Here is a 20,096-nt window from a genome sequence, read left to right on the forward strand (position 1 = left end):
CTGTTCGTAGCTCTTAACTTATGCTGCCTTGTGATGTTCTAATCTTTGGAGTAACTCAATCTACGAGCAGGTTGTGTTTTGTGGAGCCAAGATAACTACTTCAGCATTAAACTGCATACCCTCCCCGCACCCCAAATCCTCAACCAGGCTATAGAAACTTCTTGAAGCTTCTGGTGAGAACCGTGGAGTTTCTTAGCATTTAGTATGTCTACTACCTAGTATTTTGCCCTTCACATTGTAGATGCACAATAAAAACCTGTGAGTAATGCTGTTAGTGAAAAACCCCATGGAAAACGTAAACCACAGTGATAGGAACAGGGGCTTCAAATGACCAGAGCATGAGTGACCAGACCAAGTGTTGATGAGCAAAATGATCTTTAATTTGCTGACCTGGAAGAGTTGAGGGCCATACCTATTTACACTGAATCACTGTACAATATTTACAAGATGCTAGAGACAGCATCGTGCCAGACAGGCGAAGAACGAGTAAGAACAGGTAGGGGTCAGAGCTCTGAAATAAAAGTAAGCAGAAATCTGAAAATTTAAGTCCAGGAAGGGTAAGGACCAAATTATGAAGGAGGCTGGGGAGGGAGACATGGGGGAAGAGGAGGAAGAATCAATAACCTATGGTACAAAGCTAGGAGAGTTCACTGGGATATAAAGTCTTAACATTACGATTTGGAGTTTGAAAGAGGAAAAATCTGTCACAAGCTACCTCTGTGAGAAAAAAGAAGGTAGTTAGAATCTTACAGACCACACCTTATACCTCCTCTATCAAAAACTAATTTTGCTGATAAAATTCTTGGACAGAGGACTTAAAAGTTAAAAAAGAGATGTATAGTGACAGAATCTTAAACAGACTTGAGAGACAAAGTACTGAAATGTCAAGAGAGACACAGCAATGACAGAGGACAAGAACCAAAGCTCAGGCATAGCTGCGGATTACAATCACTACTGATTTCACAGTCACCTTTCCTTATCTCATTTTCCCCAAGCTCCTCCCTCCACTTCTAAAATCACTGGATTTTAACTCTAATCCAGGAGCAGCATTAGAATAAGGCTGGTACAAGAGGGATGATGTAAGATTCCATCTCAGCGAATCAGGTCCCTTCCTTATCTTCTACCAGGATGTTAGGGCTTGAGTCGTAGCCAGGGACAGATTAGGGTGAGGATAGACAGGATGGAGGACACAAGGCCACAAAGCCCCACAATCCCAGGGCCACAGCGCCAGAGGCCTAGCTTGTCCAGTGGAATGAAGAGATCACAGGCATTTCTGACCACATCCAGCAGCAGCGGGGGATGACCTCGAAGAACCCGAGCCAGAAGTAGGACTCGAAGCCGAAGCTTCAGAGCCAGTTGGGGAAGGCCTCCTCCTGGAGTCCCTGGGCCCCCGGGCCCCCCAGTTTCAATTCCTCCTGGAACACCTCCTGCAGAACTCTTCAGTCGCCGGCTACAAGCTGAAGACTCTTGTTCCATGAGTAGGCGAATCTCATAAGCATCACGGCTCAAATTCATGATGAGGGAAAACAGATAGTACCTGAGATACATAGGGCAGAAGGGTCAGTAAGGGCCTATACACTTACTGATCATATCCAACATATCACTCTAACAAAGGGATTGATTATACTTTAAGGGCATGTGTTTGTCCTAGTAGTTAAGATGACCATATCCCCTATCAGAGCACCTGGGTTCAATACCTCGCCTCCAGCTACCGACCCCAGCTTTGTGAGAATGCGTACCCTAGGAGGCACCAGCGATGGCTCAAATAATCGGGTTCCTGCCACCCATGTGGGAAACCTAGTTGAGTTTCTAGTTCCTGGCTTTGGACTGGCCCAGCCTTGGTTGATGTGGGCATTAAGGGACTGAATCAGTGGATTGGTGCACTCTCTTTCTGCCTCTCAAGCAAACATATACATTTTTTTTTTCCAGAAAAGGGGATTTAAAACATCAGCAGTGAATGCTATCACCCATTACTAGAAATGTTAGAAATGTCCTCCTTTGAGGACATTATGCTAAGTGAAATAAGTTACACATACATAAAAAGACAAATACTGCATGATTTCACTTATCCGTGGAATCTAAAATAGTTTAACTTGTAGAAGCACAGATAGAATGGTAATTACAAGGGGTTGAGACATGGGGACACGGGAAGATGTTGGTCAAGAGTACAAAGTTTCAGTACTGCAAGATGAACAGATTCGGGAGATGTAACATACAGCGTGGTAACTATAGTTAACAACACTGTATTGTGTACTTGAAATTTGCTAAGAGGGTAGATCTTGAGTTTTCTTATTTTAACAATGGTAACTAAAGGAGGTGATGGATACATTAACTGGCTAGGTTGTTGTGATCATTTCACAACATGCATGTATAAAATATGGAGCGGTACACCTTAAATTTCTACTTGTCAATTATACCCCAACAAAAATTTAAGAAAAAAATGTTCTCCCCCACCTTCTAGAATTAATATGTGTTTATATGTACTTTAAGATCTTGGTTTAAAATTCATGAACATCACACAATCTTCCAAGATCGACCTCAAATTTCATGTCTCCACTTGGCAACCCCTTAGCACACACACATTCAACACACACACAACCTGACCTACAAAATGCAAACTTGAAAGAACAAACTTCAGTTGTTTCAGGACGCAGACACAGCATAGATCATCTAAAATGCAATCCTTTAAGAAGAAGAAAGAGGCACAGAGGTGTTAAGTAATTGCCACAGGGTTAAGTTGCTGCTTGGGACACCTCCAGCCCCTCTCAGAGTGCCTGGTTCAAGTCTTGGCTACTTGGCTTCTGATCCAGCTTCCTGCTAATGCACCTGGGAGGCAGCAGACGACAGCTCAAATACTTGTCTCTGATGCCTATGTAGGAGAGCTGGATGGAGTTTCTCGATCCTGGCTTCAGCCTGGTTCAGCCCAGGTTGTTGCAGGTCTTTGGGGAGTAAACCAATGAATGGAATATTTGTCCCTCTGTTTCTCTTCCTTTCAATTAAGTGAGCAAATCTTTAAGAAGAATAATTTTCTTAAGTACAAAATCCGGGGCCGTTGCTGTGGCACAGTGAGTTAACGCCCTGGCCTGAAGCGCTGGCATCCCATATGGGCGATGGTTCTAGTCCCGGCTGCTCCTCTTCCGATCCAGCTCTCTGCTACGGCCTGGGAAAGCAGTGGAAGATGGCCCAAGTGCCTGGGTCCCTGTACTCACATGGGAGACCCAGAAGAAGCTCCTGGCTTCTGGTTTCGGATCGGCGCAGCTCTGGCCATTGCAGCCATCTGGGGAGTGAACCAGCAGATAGAAGACCTCTCTCTCTGTCTCTACCTCTCTCTGTAACACTGCCTTTCAAGTAAATAAAATAAATCTTTAAAAAAAAGTCTAAAATCTGTTTATTTTTATTTTTTATTTATTTGAGAGGCAGAGTTAGAGAGAGAGGGAGAGAAAGAGGGAAAGGTCTTCCATTCCCTGGTTCACTCCCCAAATGGCTGCAATAGCCAGAGCCGAGCCAAATCAAAGCCAGGAGCCAGGAGCTTTTTCCCGGTCTCAGGCCATCTTCCACTGCTTTCCCAGGCCATCAGCAGAGAGCTGACTCAGAAGAGCAGCAGCCAGGATACGAACGGGCACCAATATGAGATGCCAGCAACACAGGCAGAGGCTTAGCCTACTACACTACAGCCCTGGCCCATTTTTTTATTTTTAAAACACTCTGACAATGATGGGTTGTACTCAATAAATTGTCATACCTTCAAAATATAAACTAAATTTAGCCACATCATAAGACACTCTCTTTTTCTCCCTGGACTATTGCTTTAATACTTTTTTGTTTTTAAATAATTTATTTGAAAGAGAGGGAGGGAGAAACACTCTCCCATTGCTGGTTCACTACTCAAATGGCCACAATAACCAAGGCTGGGCTGGGGCCATGGCCAGGAGCCAGGAACTCAATCTAGGTCTCCCACTTGGGTGGCAGGAACCCAATTACTTGAGCCATCTTAAGCACGGAAGCTGGATTCAGGAGCTGGAGCCAGGGAGTGTACCCAGGTACTCCAGTCTGAGATGTGGTGTCTTAACTGAGAGGCCACGCACTTGTCCTGCTTTAATATTTTAATTGGTTTCTCTGTGGTCATATTTGCTCCACCCTCAAAAATCTTCTTTCTTAAAGTAACTAGCATAAATATACATCACACTATTATTCTCCTTCCTAAAACTCTATGGTTTTCTTCCTATCACATTTAGAAAATACTCTAGATACCTTAGACAGGTTTAGAGATTCAGCATCATCTGGTCCCTGCCTCTTTAGCTTTATCTTGTACCATTCTTTCCCTTAACCACTATGCTCCCAGCAGGTTGGTTTCTCTCTATGCTTTGCGCCCATCAAACTTGTTCCTGCTTAATGTGTTTGCACCACCTAGTCTCTCTACCTGAAATATTCTTCCAGAATCTTTACGTGGGGCTGGCATTGTGGTGCAGTAGGTTAAGCAGCAGTTTGTGATGCCAGGATCCCATATCAAGTGCTGGTTTCAATTCCAGCTGCTCCACTTCCGATCCAGCTCCCTGCTAATGTACCTGGGAAAGCAGTGGAAGGTGGTCCCCGTGCTTAGGGCTCTGCCAACCATGTGGGAGACCTGGATGGAGCTCCTAGCTCCTGGTTTGGCCCAGCCCCGGCCATTGCAGCCATTTGAGGACTGAAACTGCAGATGGAAGGTCTCTTTCTCTGTCTCCCCATTTTAACTCTGCCTACTTCCAAATAAATAAAAAATAATTTTTTAATTTTTTTTAATTTTTTTTTTTTTTTTTTAATTTTTGACAGGCAGAGTGGACAGTGAGAGAGAGACAGAGAGAAAGGTCTTCCTTTTGCCGTTGGTTCACCCTCCAATGGCCGCCGTGGTTGGCGCGCTGCGGCCGGCGCACCGCGCTGATCCGATGGCAGGAGCCAGGTGCTTCTCCTGGTCTCCCCTGGGGTGCAGAGCCCAAACACTTGGGCCATCCTCCACTGCACTCCCTGGCCACAGCAGAGAGCTGGCCTGGAAGAGGGGCAACTGGGACAGGATCGGTGCCCCGACCGGGACTAGAACCTGGTATGCCGGCGCCGCAAGGCGGAGGATTAGCCTGTTGAGCCACGGCGCCGGCCAAAAATAATTTTTTAAAAAAGAGAGATTTCCAGCTTGCCTAGACCTAACAAAAAAAAAAAAAAAAAAAAAAAAAAAAAAAAAAAAAAAAACCACTTCATGTGGCTGGCTCTTTCTGGCTCTACAGATCTAAGCTTAAATGTCAACCCTTCAGAGAGGCCTTCCTTGACCCTATAATCTAAAATAGTGAGCTACTCACTCTCTACCACATGACCCTATTTTAATTTCCTGAATAGTACTTGCCACTATCTGATATATTTAACTAAGCATTTATTCGTGTGTGTCTCTACTACTATGTAAATTCCATAGGAGTGGAGGCCTTGCTCATTTTTTATTTATTTTAAAATATTTATTTATTTGCTTGGAAGGCAGAGTGAGAGAGAGAGAGAGAGAGAGTGAGAGAGAGAGAGATCTTTCATCTGCTGGTTCACTCCCCAAATAGCTACAATGGCTGTGTGTAAGCCAGACTGAACCCAGGAGCCTGAAATTCCATCAGGTCTCCCATATGGGTGGCAGGGGTCATGCTCTTGGGCCACCTTTTGCTGCAGGGAGCTGGATCAGAAGTGGAGCAGTCAGAACTTGAACAGGTTCTCCAAGATGGGATGCCGGCATTGTAAGTGGCAGCTTAACCTGCTGTGCAACAATGTAGCCCCCTGTTCCTTTTTTAACCATTGTATGTCTGTGTCTAGACCAGTGCCTGACACATAGTAAGAGCTCAATAAATATTGTTGAATGAAATAAATAAATTTAGCAACAGACTCTGCTAGGAGTTACTTTTCCATACAGCTCTAGTCATGCCTCTGCCCCCACCACACATCGTCAGCCACGCTATAGTTGTAAATCACTGAGAAAGGCAAGGCAGCAAAGGAGATAGAAACTTGCAAAAGAACAAAGACAATCATAAGGAAGCAAAGTAAGATACAAGTGATGTATCCAGTCATCCCTTGGTATCCAAGGGGGATTGGTTCTAGAATCCCTTTCAGCTACCCAAATCTGTGCATGTTCAAGTTCTTATATAAAATGGTATAGTATTTGTATATACGCTGGATAAGTCCTCCCATACATATCAGGGCACCTCCCCTTCTCTTGCCCCACTGCAATCCATTTTCCACATCTTAGCAAAAGATGCTTTTTTTTTTTTTTTGACAGGCAGAGTGGATAGTGAGAGAGAGAGACAGAGAGACAGGTCTTCCTTTGCCGTTGGTTCACCCTTCAATGGCCGCTGCAGCCGGCGCATCTCGCTGATCCAAAGCCAGGAGCCAGGTGCTTCTCCTGGTCTCCCATGCGGGTGCAGAGCCCAAGCACTTGGGCCATCCTCCACTGCCTTCCTGGGCCATAGCAGAGAGCTGGCCTGGAAGAGGGGCAACCGGGATAGAATCCGGCGCCCCAGGGCCGGCGCTGCGGCTCACTAGGCTAATCCTCCACCTTGCGGCGCCGGCACACAGGGTTCTAGTCCCGGTCGGGGCACTGGTCCTGTCCCGGATGCCCCTCTTCCAGGCCAGCTCTCTGCTGTGGCCAGGGAATGCAGTGGAGGATGGCCCAAGTCCTTGGGTCCTGCACCCCATGGGAGACCAGGAGAAGCACCTGGCTCCTGCCATCGGATCAGCACGGTGCGCAGGCCGCAGCGCGCCAACTGCGGCAGCCATTGGAGGGTGAACCAACGGCGGGGGAAGACCTTTCTCTCTGTCTCTCTCTCTCACTGTCCACTCTGCCTGTCAAAAAAAATAAAAAAATAAATAAAAATAAAAGAATCCGGCGCCCCAACCAGGACTAGAACCCGGTGTGCTGGCGCTGCAAGGCGGAGGATTAGCCTGTTAAGCCACAGCGCCGGCCGCTTTTTAAAACAAATTTGAAACATGTCATATCCCTGTTTAGAACCCTTCAATAATATCCCATTGTAACTTTAGATAAAATTTACACAGAACAAACAAAATCTTACCATTGCCAAAGTCAGTGAATGTTCTGGCCCCTGTCTATCTCAAATTTGAAATTATGTTCTTTACCCAATATTGTTCAACAAACTGGCATTCTTTCCATTACTCTAATTCCCTGAAGTTTTTCTTGGTTCAAGGCCTTAGAATGTATGTTTTCTCTGTTAAGAAAAGACTTCTGGTATTGTTGGCTTTTTTATTTTTTATTTTTTTTTTTATTTTTTATTTTTTGACAGGCAGAGTGGACAGTGAGAGAGAGACAGAGAGAAAGGTCTTCCTTTTGCCGTTGGTTCACCCTCCAATGGCCGCCGCGGTTGGCGCGCTGCGGCCGGCGCACCGCGCTGATCCGATGGCAGGAGCCAGGTGCTTATCCTGGTCTCCCATGGGGTGCAGGGCCCAAGGACTTGGGCCATCCTCCACTGCACTCCCTGGCCACAGCAGAGAGCTGGCCTGGAAGAGGGGCAACCGGGACAGGATCGGTGCCCCGACCGGGACTAGAACCCGGTGTGCCGGCGCTGCAAGGCGGAGGATTAGCCTAGTGAGCCGCGGCGCCGGCTTTTTTTTTTTTTTTTTTTTAAATATTTATTTGAAAAGTAGTGATACAGAGCGAGAAGGAGACACAGAGGGAGAGGTCTTCCATCTGCTGGTTCACTCCCTAAATGGGTGCAATGGCCTGGGGCTGGGAACTTCATCTGGGTCTCCCACATGGGTGGCAGGGGCCCAAGGATTTGAGCCATCTTCAGCTACTTTCCCAGGTACATTAGCAGGGAGTTGCATTGGGGGTGGAACAGCCAAGACTCAAACCAGCATCCTTATGGGATGTGGGCGCTGGAGGTGGCAGCTTAACCCACTGTACTACAATGCTAGCACCTATTGTTGACTTTTCTAACTCCTGCTCAGACTTCGGGTCTCAACTAAAGTATTACTTTTTCAGAGTTTTTCCTTTATAATCTTTCTCAGCTCCCCTTGTCATATTCTCTAATAACATCCTATACTTTTGCACAAATCTGATTTATTTAACATCTGATTCCACCAATAGACTAGAAGCTTCATGGAAGCAGGCACCATATCTGCTGAGCTCTTTGCTTTATCCCCTGGCCCATAGTCAGCATCAAATATTTTTGGAATGAATGAATGAGCAGGCAGTGAGGGAGGCATAACCTGTGGTATAGACAGAAGCAGAATTGAAGTAATATAATATCTTGTCTTGCCCAATCTTAAGTCATTCATCAATGCAGGAGCAACTGTTTTCCATCTTCCTCTCCTTGTTATTCTCTGATACTTTAAGATCTAAACGAAGCTTGGAAGCCAAGTGATGAAGAAGTATATACTCCAGGACAATCCTGAGAGAGTTTTTCTCTCAAAAAGGTAAGCTACCCACTATGGAGGCTACAAAAGGTCTCATAGGATAAAAGGATATCAAACCTGAAAGAACGCTGAGCCCACTTCTCCTGATCCACACGGGGAGCTAATCCAGACTTTCCAGCCCACAGGACATTGTCACAGGCGAAGTACAAGGCTCGATTGAGGTGACTAACAGTGATGCAGAACCTCAGGACCACATCTGATAGGTGCACAGCTCTTTTGGCTGACTCAAGAGCATCTGCTGAGTTGCCCAGGCGTAGCACTTGTGGAGATGAGCAAGGGAACACAGGCGTTTGGAAGTAGAAAGGCCGAGAGAAAGACACAGAAAAAGCAAGAAAGCAAGAGGTGAAAGTTGAGCAAAAGACAGTAACAAATAATAATGTTGTTTTAAAAAAAAAAAACAGAAACAGTTCATTCTTTTTTTACTTCAAATTTTAATTATTTTTGCCCCAGATTAGTTTTGTTAAGCTTGCTCCCATTCTTTCCCATCTTCCATTACTTCCTTATCCTTTGCTCTTGGATCAACCCAAGGCATGCAGAAGTGCAGAGCCCAGTGAGGGAAAATTGGCAGAGGATTAAAAAACAAAACAAAAAAAAAAAAAAAAAACAAGAAGGAGGGGCTGAGGGAGAACACCCAGGGAAGGAGGAAGGGCTGGGGACAGAAAGGAAGGCACAGTTACTTACGCTTCCTGCCCAGGCTCAGATGGCCCTCCAGTTGCCGAATCTGTTTCTGTAGCTCAGGACTGGCCCCGTGTCGCTGCAGTGCGTGGCCAAGAAGGGAGCAGGCATACTGGGCGGCCCTGGAGGAGAGGACAGGCAAGTAAAGTGGAGACCTCCTTGACCTCCTCTCAGACCCGTGCTCCACCAGGCAGCGTGCACTCCCGCTTGGCCCAGCTTGAGGCCATTCCCCGGCCTCCTCTTTCAGCCCGCATCTCACCGTTTCTCCTCCAGGTCAGGGAAGGGGAAAAGCACAAGAAAACAAGGGCCTGGCAGGGGGTGGGAAGTAGTATGCAGTGTTGAGAAAAGAAGGGGTTTGACCCTGATGAGGCTGGAGGGGGCCGGTGAGGGCGGCAGCGGTCGGTCCCGGAGAGCCCCGCAGCGTAGCACGCACACGACGCGTGAGGCAGGGGCGGGAAGCTGGAGGGCAGAATCCTTAGAATAGGTCAACTAAGAGACTCAAGGCCCTCGAGCTGATCAAGACGGAGAGGAGGCGGAGGACCTCCTGGGCGCTAACAGGGTGAGGGGACACAAAATGGGAACGCCTCCTTCAGTCTGGGGGACAGAGTTCCGGTCGTTCTTCATTCCACCACCGCCCAAGGAGGAAAGTGTCGGTCTCAGTGGACACGGCAACCCTGAGCGGTCTCCCCACCGGCCCACTCGTGCCTCAGTTTCCCCATATTTCCCGTGAGCAGAAAAGAATCATCTCTTCATGGCCGGCTCCAATCTGTCCCTCGCGGTCCGTTCGAGCCCCCGTAGCCGGAGTTGACCCTTTTTGACCCCCGTAGCCTGAACTGACCTCGCCTCACGAGGCTCTTCCTCTGCCCGCCCTCCCCGCATTCCTATTCAGGCCGCACCTACACAGTCGCTCCCGGGCCTGACTCTGAGCACTGAAGCGGACCCAGGCGTCCATGACAGCGGCACCTCGGCTCCGCGGCCCCGCTCCCGCTCCACTTCCCGCCCCTAGTCACGCCTCCCGGGCGCCGCAACGGTGCCGCGCGAGGGACAAACAGCAGCAGAAGAGAAGGCGAGTGGAGCTGGCCCTCGAAGCGGAAGTTTGGGACGCGAAGCGCTTGTCTCCACATCGACACCTGCGTGATATTGTGCGTGTGCCTCCATCAGAGCATCCCTATTCCCTAAGCTCTCTATCCCCTAAGCGCGCCTCCGGGGTAACGTCTCCTTTAAATACTCAAGACCCAGGGCGGGGCCTGCAGGGGTTGGGGCGGGGCTAGAAAGCGCCTTGGCGATCTCCAAGCCTGGCAGCTGGGAGTTTTCCCTGCCCTATTCCCCGCAGGGTGCGCCCGGCGCTATACACTCTACGCACATGCACGCACGCTCCGGACGGCTCGGCTCGAGGGGCTAAAACGGTCTACGGCAATAGAAGCCCCAAGCTCACACTAGCCTAAGGAGACAGGCGCATGATTAGCTTCAGACCCCTGTTTCCTGCAGGACCCTGACAGCTGGACAGATGACCTTCAGAACTGAAAGTCTCCAGAGACAGAGTGGAGGAAATTCGCAATTACTAGCTTCAGATCTTAAAAAGGAGGGCGAAGCATCAGTGGCCAAAGCTAATCGCTTCATACCTACTTCATTCCCCCCACCTTTCCCTTCCAGGACATCATGTCTGCAGGCAACGACACTCCCTGGGGGTTAACAGGTCTGGGCAGGATCAGGAGTGGAGGTGGAAGTCTCAGAGCTGCCCACATTCTCAGCTGCAGCCAGGGTTCGAGATGGAGTGACCACTGTGCCATCTGTTTCTTTGACTGGAGGAAACCTGGCTGTGCTGTGGCCAGTGATAAGGCAGTGGCTCAGCTGGCTCTGCCCCTCTCCGGGCCAGTGACCCTCCACTTTTATCAGTTGTCAACTTACTGGTCACTTTTGTGGTTATGCCCCTAGATGCCATCTGGAATATCACTGTTCAGTGGCTTGCTGGGGACACTGCTTGTCGGACACTCATGTTTCTGAAGCTAACGCGATGTATGCCGCAGCTTTCCTTCCTGTGGTCATTGGGTTTGACTGCCAGGCAGCAATACTCAACCCACTTGGACTCTGCTCAGGTAGAAGGAAATTTCTTGGGGTAGCTTGGAGACTTAGCTTGCTGCTTGCCTTGCCCCAGGTAAGTGACTTGGGGCTCAGGGCTGGACTGGCCTGGACAGGGCTTTGGGTGTCAGTGTGCCAGGCCACCATTAGCCATTAACCTGGGAGGCAGCCTCCGCTGTTTTCTGCAAGTTTTGATCATGTGCGTGTTAGTTTACACGTTAAGAGCCTACTTTTAGCCCATGAGAGTTTCGCAGGCATGGAAAGCCAAGGCACTGTGGCAAGAAAAAAAAAAAACAAAAAAAAAAACCAAACAAAAAAAACACCTAAATGAAAGATCTCTGTGAGATCCCAGCAGAAAGAATAGGCCATCAAAGAAGGAGGTACCTTTCTCTGAAGGGAGGAGAGAACTTCCACTTTGAATATGGCCTTGTCTAAGTAAGATCAGAGTTGGTGAATCAAGAGGCTTCCATAGCCTTGGCAGCTCATGACAAGAGCCTCAGGTGATAAATAAGAGTGTCAATTGTTAAATCAACAATGGGAGTCACTGTGCACCTGCTCCCCATGTAGGACCTCTATCCTTAATGTGTTGTACTATGTGAATTAATGGTAAAACTACTACTCAAATGGTACTCTATACTTTGTGTGTCTGTGTGGGTGTAGTTTGTTGAAGTCTTTACTTAGTATATACTAAGTTGATCTTCTGTATATAAAGATAATTGAAAATGAATCTTGATGAAGAATGGGATGGGAGAGGAAGTGGGAGATGGGATGGTTGCGGGTGGGAGGGAGGTTATGGGGGGAAAAAGCCGCTATAATCCAAAAGTTGTACTTTGGAAATTTATATTTATTAAATAAAAGTTGAAAAAGAAAAAGAAAAAAAAAGAGCCTACTTTTAAAGAACACCCTGGGCCTTATCCTTCAGGATCATTGCACCGTGCTTGGTCTCCACCTTTTTACATCTTCCCAGTTCCACCACCCTCAGACTAGTGCAGAGAAACTCAGGTGAGGGAAGAAACACACGGGAGTCCATTACGAAGAGTGAAGTCATGCTTTGGGTAAAACTTGGTGGCACATTCATTCATACATTTAAAAAATCTGTGCTCAGGTTAAAATGCTAAGGATACGGCAATAGTGTCCTGATTCCAATAAATGAAAGTACTGAGACAAGTGGAGCAATTAAAGTGTTATGCTAAAGTAAGGAGCTAAAGAACACAACCCCCACTCCACCCCCAGCCCCTGCTGTCAAGGGACGTGTTCCAGAGATGTTAAAACTTGATTGTCAGCTCTCTCTTATGCTCTCCTCCTCTCTTGCCCTCTCACTCTCTCCCCTGGGCCATCGGGCCTCCCAACAATAAACCTTTCCTTTAAACAAAACAAACAAACAAAAAAACTTGTTCAAAGATAGAGGTTAGACAACTTAAAGCAGGAGAAATTATAGGGAGTACTGAAGGCAGGGGATCTCGAAGTGATTGATGCTAACGTTGAGGACTAGAAAATGCTAAGTAATGATCTAAAAAGGAAGGGCCAGATCACAAATGTTTGTGCTTTATCCTGAGGGCAGTGGAAAGATACCAAGGTAAGGATGATATTCTGATTTTTTTTTAAACTCTTACTGTGGAATGAGTTTGTTAAAACTGGAAACACAAGGGGTATAGTGGGCTAAGTGGTGTAGTGGGTTAAGATGCCACCTGCAGTGGCAACAGTTCTAAGGAGTAAAAAAAATATTGCTTCCAACAGTATGTTGCAAACAGGACCTCTACCACCCCAAGCATTAAATAGAAACCTGCTGCCACAGTCCAGTAGGAATTACGGTAGAGCTGGTTTTTATGAAGCAGATTTTAGATGTAGACTAGGATTTCAAATACCAAAGTTTCTGTTGCATTATTTGCCTATTTTGTTTTCCGAGTCTAGGCTCTAACACTAACTATAAGGCATGGACTCAGTTACTTGAAATCCATGGGCCACAAGATGATGGACTAGATGAAGTTTTACCCTTTCCAACAATCAAACTGACAATAATTGCAGTTTCTATTTGTTTCAATGGCAAGCCAGTCACGTGTATAATACAGGTGCAGGTGATATATATTTGGTTCAAAATTAGTGTCATTTTGGATAAACATTGTAAACCTTCATTTGAAAGGCACAGAGACAGATGGACAGAGATCTCCCATCTACTGGTTCACTGCCCAAATGCCTGCAATAGTTTGGGCCAGGCTGAAGCCAAAAGCAGCGAACACAATGAGACACTCCCACATGTAGCAAGTACCAGAGCCAACCACTTGGGCCATCACCTAGTTACTGCCTCTTAGTGTGTTTCTAAGCAGGAAGCTGTAACTGGGAGTGAAGCCAGGACTAGAACCCAAGCACTTGCATATGGGATGTGGGCATTCCAAGTACCATCTTTTTTTTTTTTTTAATATTTCTTTATTTATTTGAAAGTCAGTTAGACAGAGAGGTCTTCCATCTGCTGGTTCACTCCCCAGCTGGCTCAACAGCTGGAGCTGTGCCGATCTGAAGCCCGGAGCCAGGAGCCAGGAGCTTCCTCTGGGTCTTCTCATGTGGGTGCAGGGGCCCAAGGACTTGGGCCATCTTCTACTGCTTTCCCAGGCCATCGCAGAGAGCTGGATTGGAAGTGGAGCAGCCGGGACTCGAACTGGCATCCATATGGGATGCCAGCACTGCAGGCGGTGGCCCTACCAGCTACGCCACAGCGCCGGCCCCCACAAGTGGCATCTTAACTGCTAGACCAAATGTCCATCCCTGAATAAACTGGCTAACATGTGGTTATTTAAAATATTAGCATCAAGGTAGGCACTGTAGTACAGTTAAAGCCATGCTTGGAAATGCCTGCATCCCATTTTCAAAGTGCTGCTTCCAATCCAGCTTCCTGTTAATGCATTCCAGGAGGCAGTTGGGTGATGCCCAACTGCTAGTGCCCCTGCCACCCATGTAGGAGATGCAAATGATATTCAGGCTCCTGACTTTGGCCTGGCTCGGTCCCAACGGTTTTGAGATTTGGGGAATGAAGTAGTGGATGAAGATCTGTCTCTCTTGCTCTGCCTTTCAAATACATGAAAATAAACATTAAAAAAAAATTAGTGTCAAATTTAAAAAGTTTTGACAGTATAATTTTTAAGATTTATTTGAAAGTCAGAGTTACACAGAGAGAGGAGAGGCAGAGAGAGAGAGGTCTTCCATTCGATGGTTCACTCCCAAATTGGCCGCAATGGCCAGAGCTGTGCCAATGCGAAGCCAGGAGCCAGGGGCTTCCTCCAGGTCTCCTACGCGGGTGCAGGGGTCTAAGGAGTTGGGCCATCTTCTACTGCTATCCCATGCCATAGTAGAGAGCTGGATCGGAAGAGGAGCAGCCGGGACTTGAACCAGCGCCCATATGGGATGCCAGCACTTCAGGCCAGGGCGTTAACCCGCTGCGCCACAGCGCCAGCCCAACAGTATAATCTTAGTGTAGTGGGGGTATTAGTAGTTAGGAATTATTTTTGTAGGGTCAAGAGTTCCATGTTATCAGCTGTTGAAAGAAAGATTTTTACAATAGATGGTAAACTACATATAAAAATAGGAGAAAGGGAAGTACAAACAAAGCTATGGACCGAACTCTAAATTCAAGAGCTTTCACTATTTTTATACTCACATTCAGTACTTCTATGCATAACAAACAAACAAAAAACCCTCCAAAACTAAACCTAACAAAGCAGCCAGAAATATACAAAAAACAGAGGAGGAAAGACCACTCAGGAGTAGCTGAATGGTCTGATTAGCCTGATCGTTAACTTCAACTGTTCTTGAAGTTGTCTGGCTGGGTCCCACGCTGTGAAGCAGCAGGTTAAAAGCTTCAGCCTGCAGTGCCAGCATCCCATATGGCTGCTGGTTTGAGTCCCGGATGCTCCACTTCCAATCCAGCTCTCTGCTATAGCCTGGGAAAGCAGTAAAAGATAGTCCAACTCCTTGAGCCCCTTTACCCGTGGGAGACCTGGGAAGAAGTTCCTGGCTCTTGGCTCCAGGTTGGCTCAGCTCCAGCTGTTGTGGTCATTTGGGGAATGAGCCAGTGGATGGAAGATCTCTCTTTTTCTCTGGCTCTACCTCTCTCTGTAACTCTTTCAAATAAATAAATCTTTAAAAAAAAAATAAAAAATTCTATGGCTTTGACTGATACTATTACTCTCCTTTCACATAAGTCCCTCATGCCTGCTGAAATCATTTTCCCAAATGACTTATATTTAGGAATCTGGCACCTACTGAGTTTACCTTTCATCAAAGTAATAGCAGCTTGGTATACAAGAATGGAACTAAAGTGCTCTAATCTTTCAGCTCTAAACTGAAAAAAAATACTCATTAATGAGTCAATCCAAAAGCCCAGCTACTTATCAAGAAGCAGGAGGGGAAGCCAACAGCATTTGGAAAATGTTAAACTTTATTATTTAGGGGCCGGCGCTACAGCAAAGTAGGTCAAGCCTATTTCCCAGGACCAGCATCCCATATGGGTGCTGGTTCATGTTGTGGCTGCTTCTCTTCTGATCCAGCTCTCTGCTATGGCCTGGGAAAGCAGAAGATGGCCCAAGTATTTGGGTCCCTGCACTCATGTGGAAGACCCTGAAGAAACTCCTGGCTTCGGATCGGCTCAGCTCTGGCATTTGCATCCATTTGGGGAGTGAACCAGTTGATGGAAGACCTTTATCTCTGTCTCTCTCTGTAACTGTATCTCTCAAATAAATAAATAAAATCTTAAATTTTTAAAAATTATTTAAGTTTCACTATTACACATGTAATTGTACATAGTTACTAAAGGTTACTTAAGAGTGGTTGCAAAGTAACCTGGAATTTTAGCAGCATCGATTTTATACAGTATCTTTTCCCACAAACTTTATTGACCTATCAGGAAAACCATTTTGGCTAATGAGGTGGTAGAGATTATCATCCTTCTGTAAATACAGTGTAATTTTAGAACTGTACTTAAGAAGCCTGGGTTAAGTTCCAGGCTTTAACAAAATGCTAGTACCATGTTCAAGCCTAAGGGGAAGACAAATATTTTCATTTCATATTCTTTTTGAAATGGCACTATGGATAGCCATTACTTGGTGCTGCAACATTCCATGAGGAATTCAGGGTGAACTGGGAGGAGACAGTGTGACACAGCGGGGTAGGCTGGGTGGTGCTGGAAACCAGTTCCAATAGTCCTCAACTCCACCCCAGCTGTTCCTGTTCCATACTGCACACTGTGCTGGCTGGCACTCTCCTTCACTTAGTGTCACCAAAAGCAGCTACAAGGCTTGATGGCAAGAGACTACTTAGAGCCTCCTCATCTTCTGCTACCTCTGTGTGACTGCCATGGCCAACTGTCATAGCCAGATCAATCACCCTCAGTGTGTCCAGTCTCCAAACAAGACAGCGAAGCTGTGGTGAGATTCCAATTCTCAAGCCTTTTTCCTTACTCTCAGAACCATGCCCTCTAAACAGATTATATGTATCTACATAACAGCTATCGAAAAGTCACTAAACCAAAATGAGATCCTAACCACATCCCTAGCACCCAATGGGGGAGATCTTATTCAGTGCTTTCAATTCTTAATAGCTTTTGCTAAGCTGTTAGCAAGGTGAGGACTGGGAGGAAAGGTAGTAAGTAGACTCCTTGAACACAGTCAAGTCTTAAAGCAGACTTGGTGGCTTCCTATAACAGAGCATCTCAATCAAAACCTTTTCTACCCCGTGGGGGGACAGGATCCCACACTGGAAGGATGGGAAGAGCAGGGTGTGCAGCATTCTCCTCCTTGTGGGGGAGAGTTCCTTCTCACTATCCATATAGCAGTTCATGCTAGGTTGACTGGTTATGCATTTGAGTATATTTTCCAAATTCTCAGCCTTTGCTGGTCAATCTGCCCTCTACCACTCCTTAGACAAGCACCCCACGTTCATCTTTGGGTCCTGTGACTTGCCCTGCCTGTCTAGCTGGCCTTCGTCCTCTGCTGGACACCTTACTACCTACTGGGAGTGTGGTACTAGCTCTCCCCTTCCATGATAACCGAAGTCCCGCCCAGCCTAAGCCCCATCTTTTCCTCTCTGGCCTCCTGAAGGCTCCTTTGGATCCCCTCCTCTATGGGACCTATGCCCTTGGCTGTCGAAGAAGGCATCAAGGACTTAAATATACTCCTCTAGGGAAGGAGGGCCAGGGAGCATGCCCCAAGGAGAGATTCAAGACAGCTGGAAGTACAAATATAACATCAAAAAGGGAAAGAGAAGCCAAAGAGACATTCCTACAACATCCATTTGCTCACAACCCAGTACACACGACCAGAGTAATTACTGTCTAGAATCTTACGAACATCTCACTCACTTCTACCCTCGCTCTTAGCGTCCACGAAATAAATAGAGCCATGTCTCTAACCCTTCTGAGACTTGAGACTACGTCTACTATAGAAGCTTGTTTTTTTTGGACAGGCAGAGTTAGACAGTGAGAGAGACAGACAGAGAGAAAGGTCTTCCTTCTGCCGGTTCAGCCCTCAAATGGCTGCCATGGCCGGCGCGCCGCGCTGATCCGAAGCCAGGAGCCAGGCGCTTCCTCCTGGAAATTGATCTCCCATGCGGGTGCAGGGCCCAAGCACCTGGGCCATCCTCCACTGCCTTCCCAGGCCACAGCAGAGAGCTAGACTGGAAGAGGAGCAACCGGGACTAGAAACCGGAGTACCAGCGCTGCGGGCGGAGAATTAGCCTAGTAAGCCGTGGCACTGGCCTACTATAGAAACTTACATAGAATTCAGTCCTTGGGAGAAGTATTTTCACAATGACCCATACCACCTTTATATAAACAGTGCCTCAAGACTTTCGATATCAGAACAGGAAAAATGATTTTAAATGTAGAAAACAAAAGAAAAACATTTATTCATGATTCCAAAAAAAAAAAAAAAAAACCCACTAACTGATAGGGTGAGACGTTAAATATAAACAGCGAGCTCCAGCGGCCCTATTCCTCCAAAGGCTGAATGGCCAAACGGAATCTTGCGGAGACCACCTGGATAACACAGGAGCTTTCAGCGTCGTCTCCGGTCTGGACTCCTGCTGCGTCTTCGGCCACCTCTAGCATAAAGAGAGACGAGAAGTTCATCAGATGGACATGACACAATGTCCCTGTTCTGTTCTGCTCACACTTCCTTCACCAAGATAGTGTTTCTCTCTCCACTTTACCTCCTCTTGCCCTTGGGTGGACCTCGAACAAAACACCAGTCCACGCTGATCGGCTGTCCCATCAAATCCTGGCCATTGAGCCCCTCCATAGCAGCCTGGGCCTCCTTATATGTTTCATACTCAACTAGAGTATACCCCTAAGGCAAGAGAACAGACAGGTATTGAAACACTCTTATTGCACCAAGCCTCACTGAATATCTTTTCAAATCTAAACTCACAACTAAGTAGAAAAACCAGTACATTTCCAAGAGTGAATGTGTACCATTATCGTACTATATACATATCGTATGCCTGTTTCTGTCTCTTTGCTGTGTCTAACAAAATCAATTTCCAATATCATCTTATTTCAACTTTACTCTGCCAACCACACAAACATGGGCGGTAAACTACCAATGCTGTTTAAAGGGAAGAGGCGCAGCAATCAAGTGTCAATCAAGATACCTTCAGGTATCCTGTACGTCTGTCCAGGTTAAGGTGGATATTTTTTATTTCCCCATACTCTGCGAATTTGTCATGAATGTCTTCCTCAGTGGCTTCCTCGTGGACTCCAGTAACAAAGAGAATCCAACCTTCGACAGCTGTTGAGGAAAGTAGGAAAGCTGGGTGAGTACACGAGAGGCAAATGTCTCCGCAAGACACTTCAGTGCAGACTCCAGAGCCTTGGTTAAGGTTAAGCTATCTCTGATGCCACCCCTACTGTGTTGATCTCTGTTGCTCCTATGTGCCTACAGACACAAATCCCCACAGGTTTCATTTCACTCACAGCGTTGTGGTCCGGGTTCATCGCCATCCTGCTCCACACTGTCGTAATCCTCCCGCATCCGCGCCCGTGACCCCTCTTCTATAAGAGACACACAAGAGATCACCGCAAACTTCCCCTTTCTCCCACCGTTCCCCCGTGTGTCGGGCAGAGACTCCGAATCTCCTGACTCTCGCCCTTTCTGACCCCTCTATCCCTTCTTCCCCCCACTCACCCGAGCCAAAGCCGCGGCCCTTTCGCTTCTTCGCTTTTTCTTTCAGTTTGTGGATGCTCTCTGGAGCCCCCAAAAGAAAAAGAATGAGCAATAAAAACAAACATCATTTGAAACAGTTTTTTCCCAAGCCGACGCCGCCACCACCTCCAGTATCAGTCCCTTCCCGGTACCGCCCCCATTCCTCCCAGAGGGGGTGGGGTCTCTAACCCAACCAGGACCCGGATCCCGGCTCCCAGTCGGGGAGAATTTTCCTATTGCGCCCGCTCTCGCACCTTCCCCGCTTCCCGTAGCCGCCTCCACTCCCCTCACCGTCCCCATCCTCATCCATGGCGAAATCTTCGCCCCCGGCCTCGTGAAGATCCAGCACGTCCGCCATGTTGCCTCCGAGCGCTCGTCTGTGCCGCTCACTAGGCGCCTCGGGAAACTGTCGCAGAGGGGAAAGGGCCTCCGTCAAGTTGACCAATCAAAGGCTACCTCTAAGTCCCGCCCCCTGGCGCGCTGAAAATACGAAATGGGGGCGGGGCTAGTTCGGAAAGAAGCCGGAACTGTTCCTGCAGCCATTTTGAGCTGGTTGCGAGCTAAGTGCACCGCGTTGTGGCGTGCGGAGGTCGTGCCTTTCTACCAATTACGGTAGCGGAAGAAAACTGCTTACAGTGAGGGCCGGCCTGATTTCTAAGCTAGGGGGTTGCTTTCCGCCTCTTTTCATTCCAAATTATGAAGTGGATTATGAAGCAGGTTTTTTTCCTC

At 47.2% G+C, this 20,096-nt stretch overlaps 2 protein-coding genes across 4 annotated transcripts; both read right to left on the reverse strand.

Annotated features, from left to right (window-relative positions):
- Positions 1–358: 358 nt before the first annotated feature.
- Positions 359–10,283, reverse strand: PEX11B (peroxisomal biogenesis factor 11 beta). Of its 2 annotated transcripts, none has more exons than XM_062192141.1 (4): positions 10,003–10,283; positions 9,109–9,224; positions 8,485–8,686; positions 359–1,537 (listed from the first exon to the last, which is right to left on the reverse strand). In XM_062192141.1, exons 1-4 carry the CDS (start codon positions 10,224–10,226, stop codon positions 1,132–1,134), a joined length of 948 nt encoding a protein of 315 aa, XP_062048125.1. In that variant the 5' UTR covers positions 10,227–10,283; the 3' UTR covers positions 359–1,131. The 2 variants fall into 2 exon arrangements, with proteins under 2 accessions (XP_062048125.1, XP_062048126.1); XM_062192142.1 differs by having other exon boundaries at positions 9,999–10,106.
- A 4,049-nt stretch (positions 10,284–14,332) lies between these two features.
- Positions 14,333–19,791, reverse strand: RBM8A (RNA binding motif protein 8A). 2 transcript variants are annotated; one of them, XM_062192144.1, is made up of 6 exons: positions 19,659–19,791; positions 19,350–19,409; positions 19,139–19,213; positions 18,817–18,953; positions 18,376–18,512; positions 14,333–18,267 (listed from the first exon to the last, which is right to left on the reverse strand). In XM_062192144.1, exons 1-6 carry the CDS (start codon positions 19,723–19,725, stop codon positions 18,222–18,224), a joined length of 522 nt encoding a protein of 173 aa, XP_062048128.1. In that variant the 5' UTR covers positions 19,726–19,791; the 3' UTR covers positions 14,333–18,221. The 2 variants fall into 2 exon arrangements, with proteins under 2 accessions (XP_062048128.1, XP_062048127.1); XM_062192143.1 differs by having other exon boundaries at positions 17,893–18,267; positions 19,139–19,216; positions 19,659–19,790.
- Positions 19,792–20,096: the final 305 nt, after the last annotated feature.

The sequence above is a fragment of the Lepus europaeus genome, chromosome 5, assembly GCF_033115175.1.
Source record: "Lepus europaeus isolate LE1 chromosome 5, mLepTim1.pri, whole genome shotgun sequence".
Taxonomy (NCBI): Eukaryota; Metazoa; Chordata; class Mammalia; order Lagomorpha; family Leporidae; genus Lepus; species Lepus europaeus.

Excerpts from the sequence above, each read along its gene's own strand:
- RBM8A (XM_062192143.1), bottom strand. The coding sequence starts at position 19,725 with ATGGCGGACGTGCTGGATCTTCACGAGGCCGGGGGCGAAGATTTCGCC. Across the intron at positions 18,954-19,138 it reads TGAACCCGGACCACAACGCT|CTGTCGAAGGTTGGATTCTC; the intron begins GTGAGTGAAATG and ends TTTCCTCAACAG. Across the intron at positions 18,268-18,375 it reads CCACCCAAGGGCAAGAGGAG|AGGTGGCCGAAGACGCAGCA; the intron begins GTAAAGTGGAGA and ends TCTTTATGCTAG.
- PEX11B (XM_062192141.1), bottom strand. The coding sequence starts at position 10,226 with ATGTGGAGACAAGCGCTTCGCGTCCCAAACTTCCGCTTCGAGGGCCAG. Across the intron at positions 9,225-10,002 it reads TCAGGCCCGGGAGCGACTGT|GGCCGCCCAGTATGCCTGCT; the intron begins GTAGGTGCGGCC and ends CCTCTCCTCCAG. Across the intron at positions 8,687-9,108 it reads TCTGAGCCTGGGCAGGAAGC|TGCTACGCCTGGGCAACTCA; the intron begins GTAAGTAACTGT and ends CATCTCCACAAG.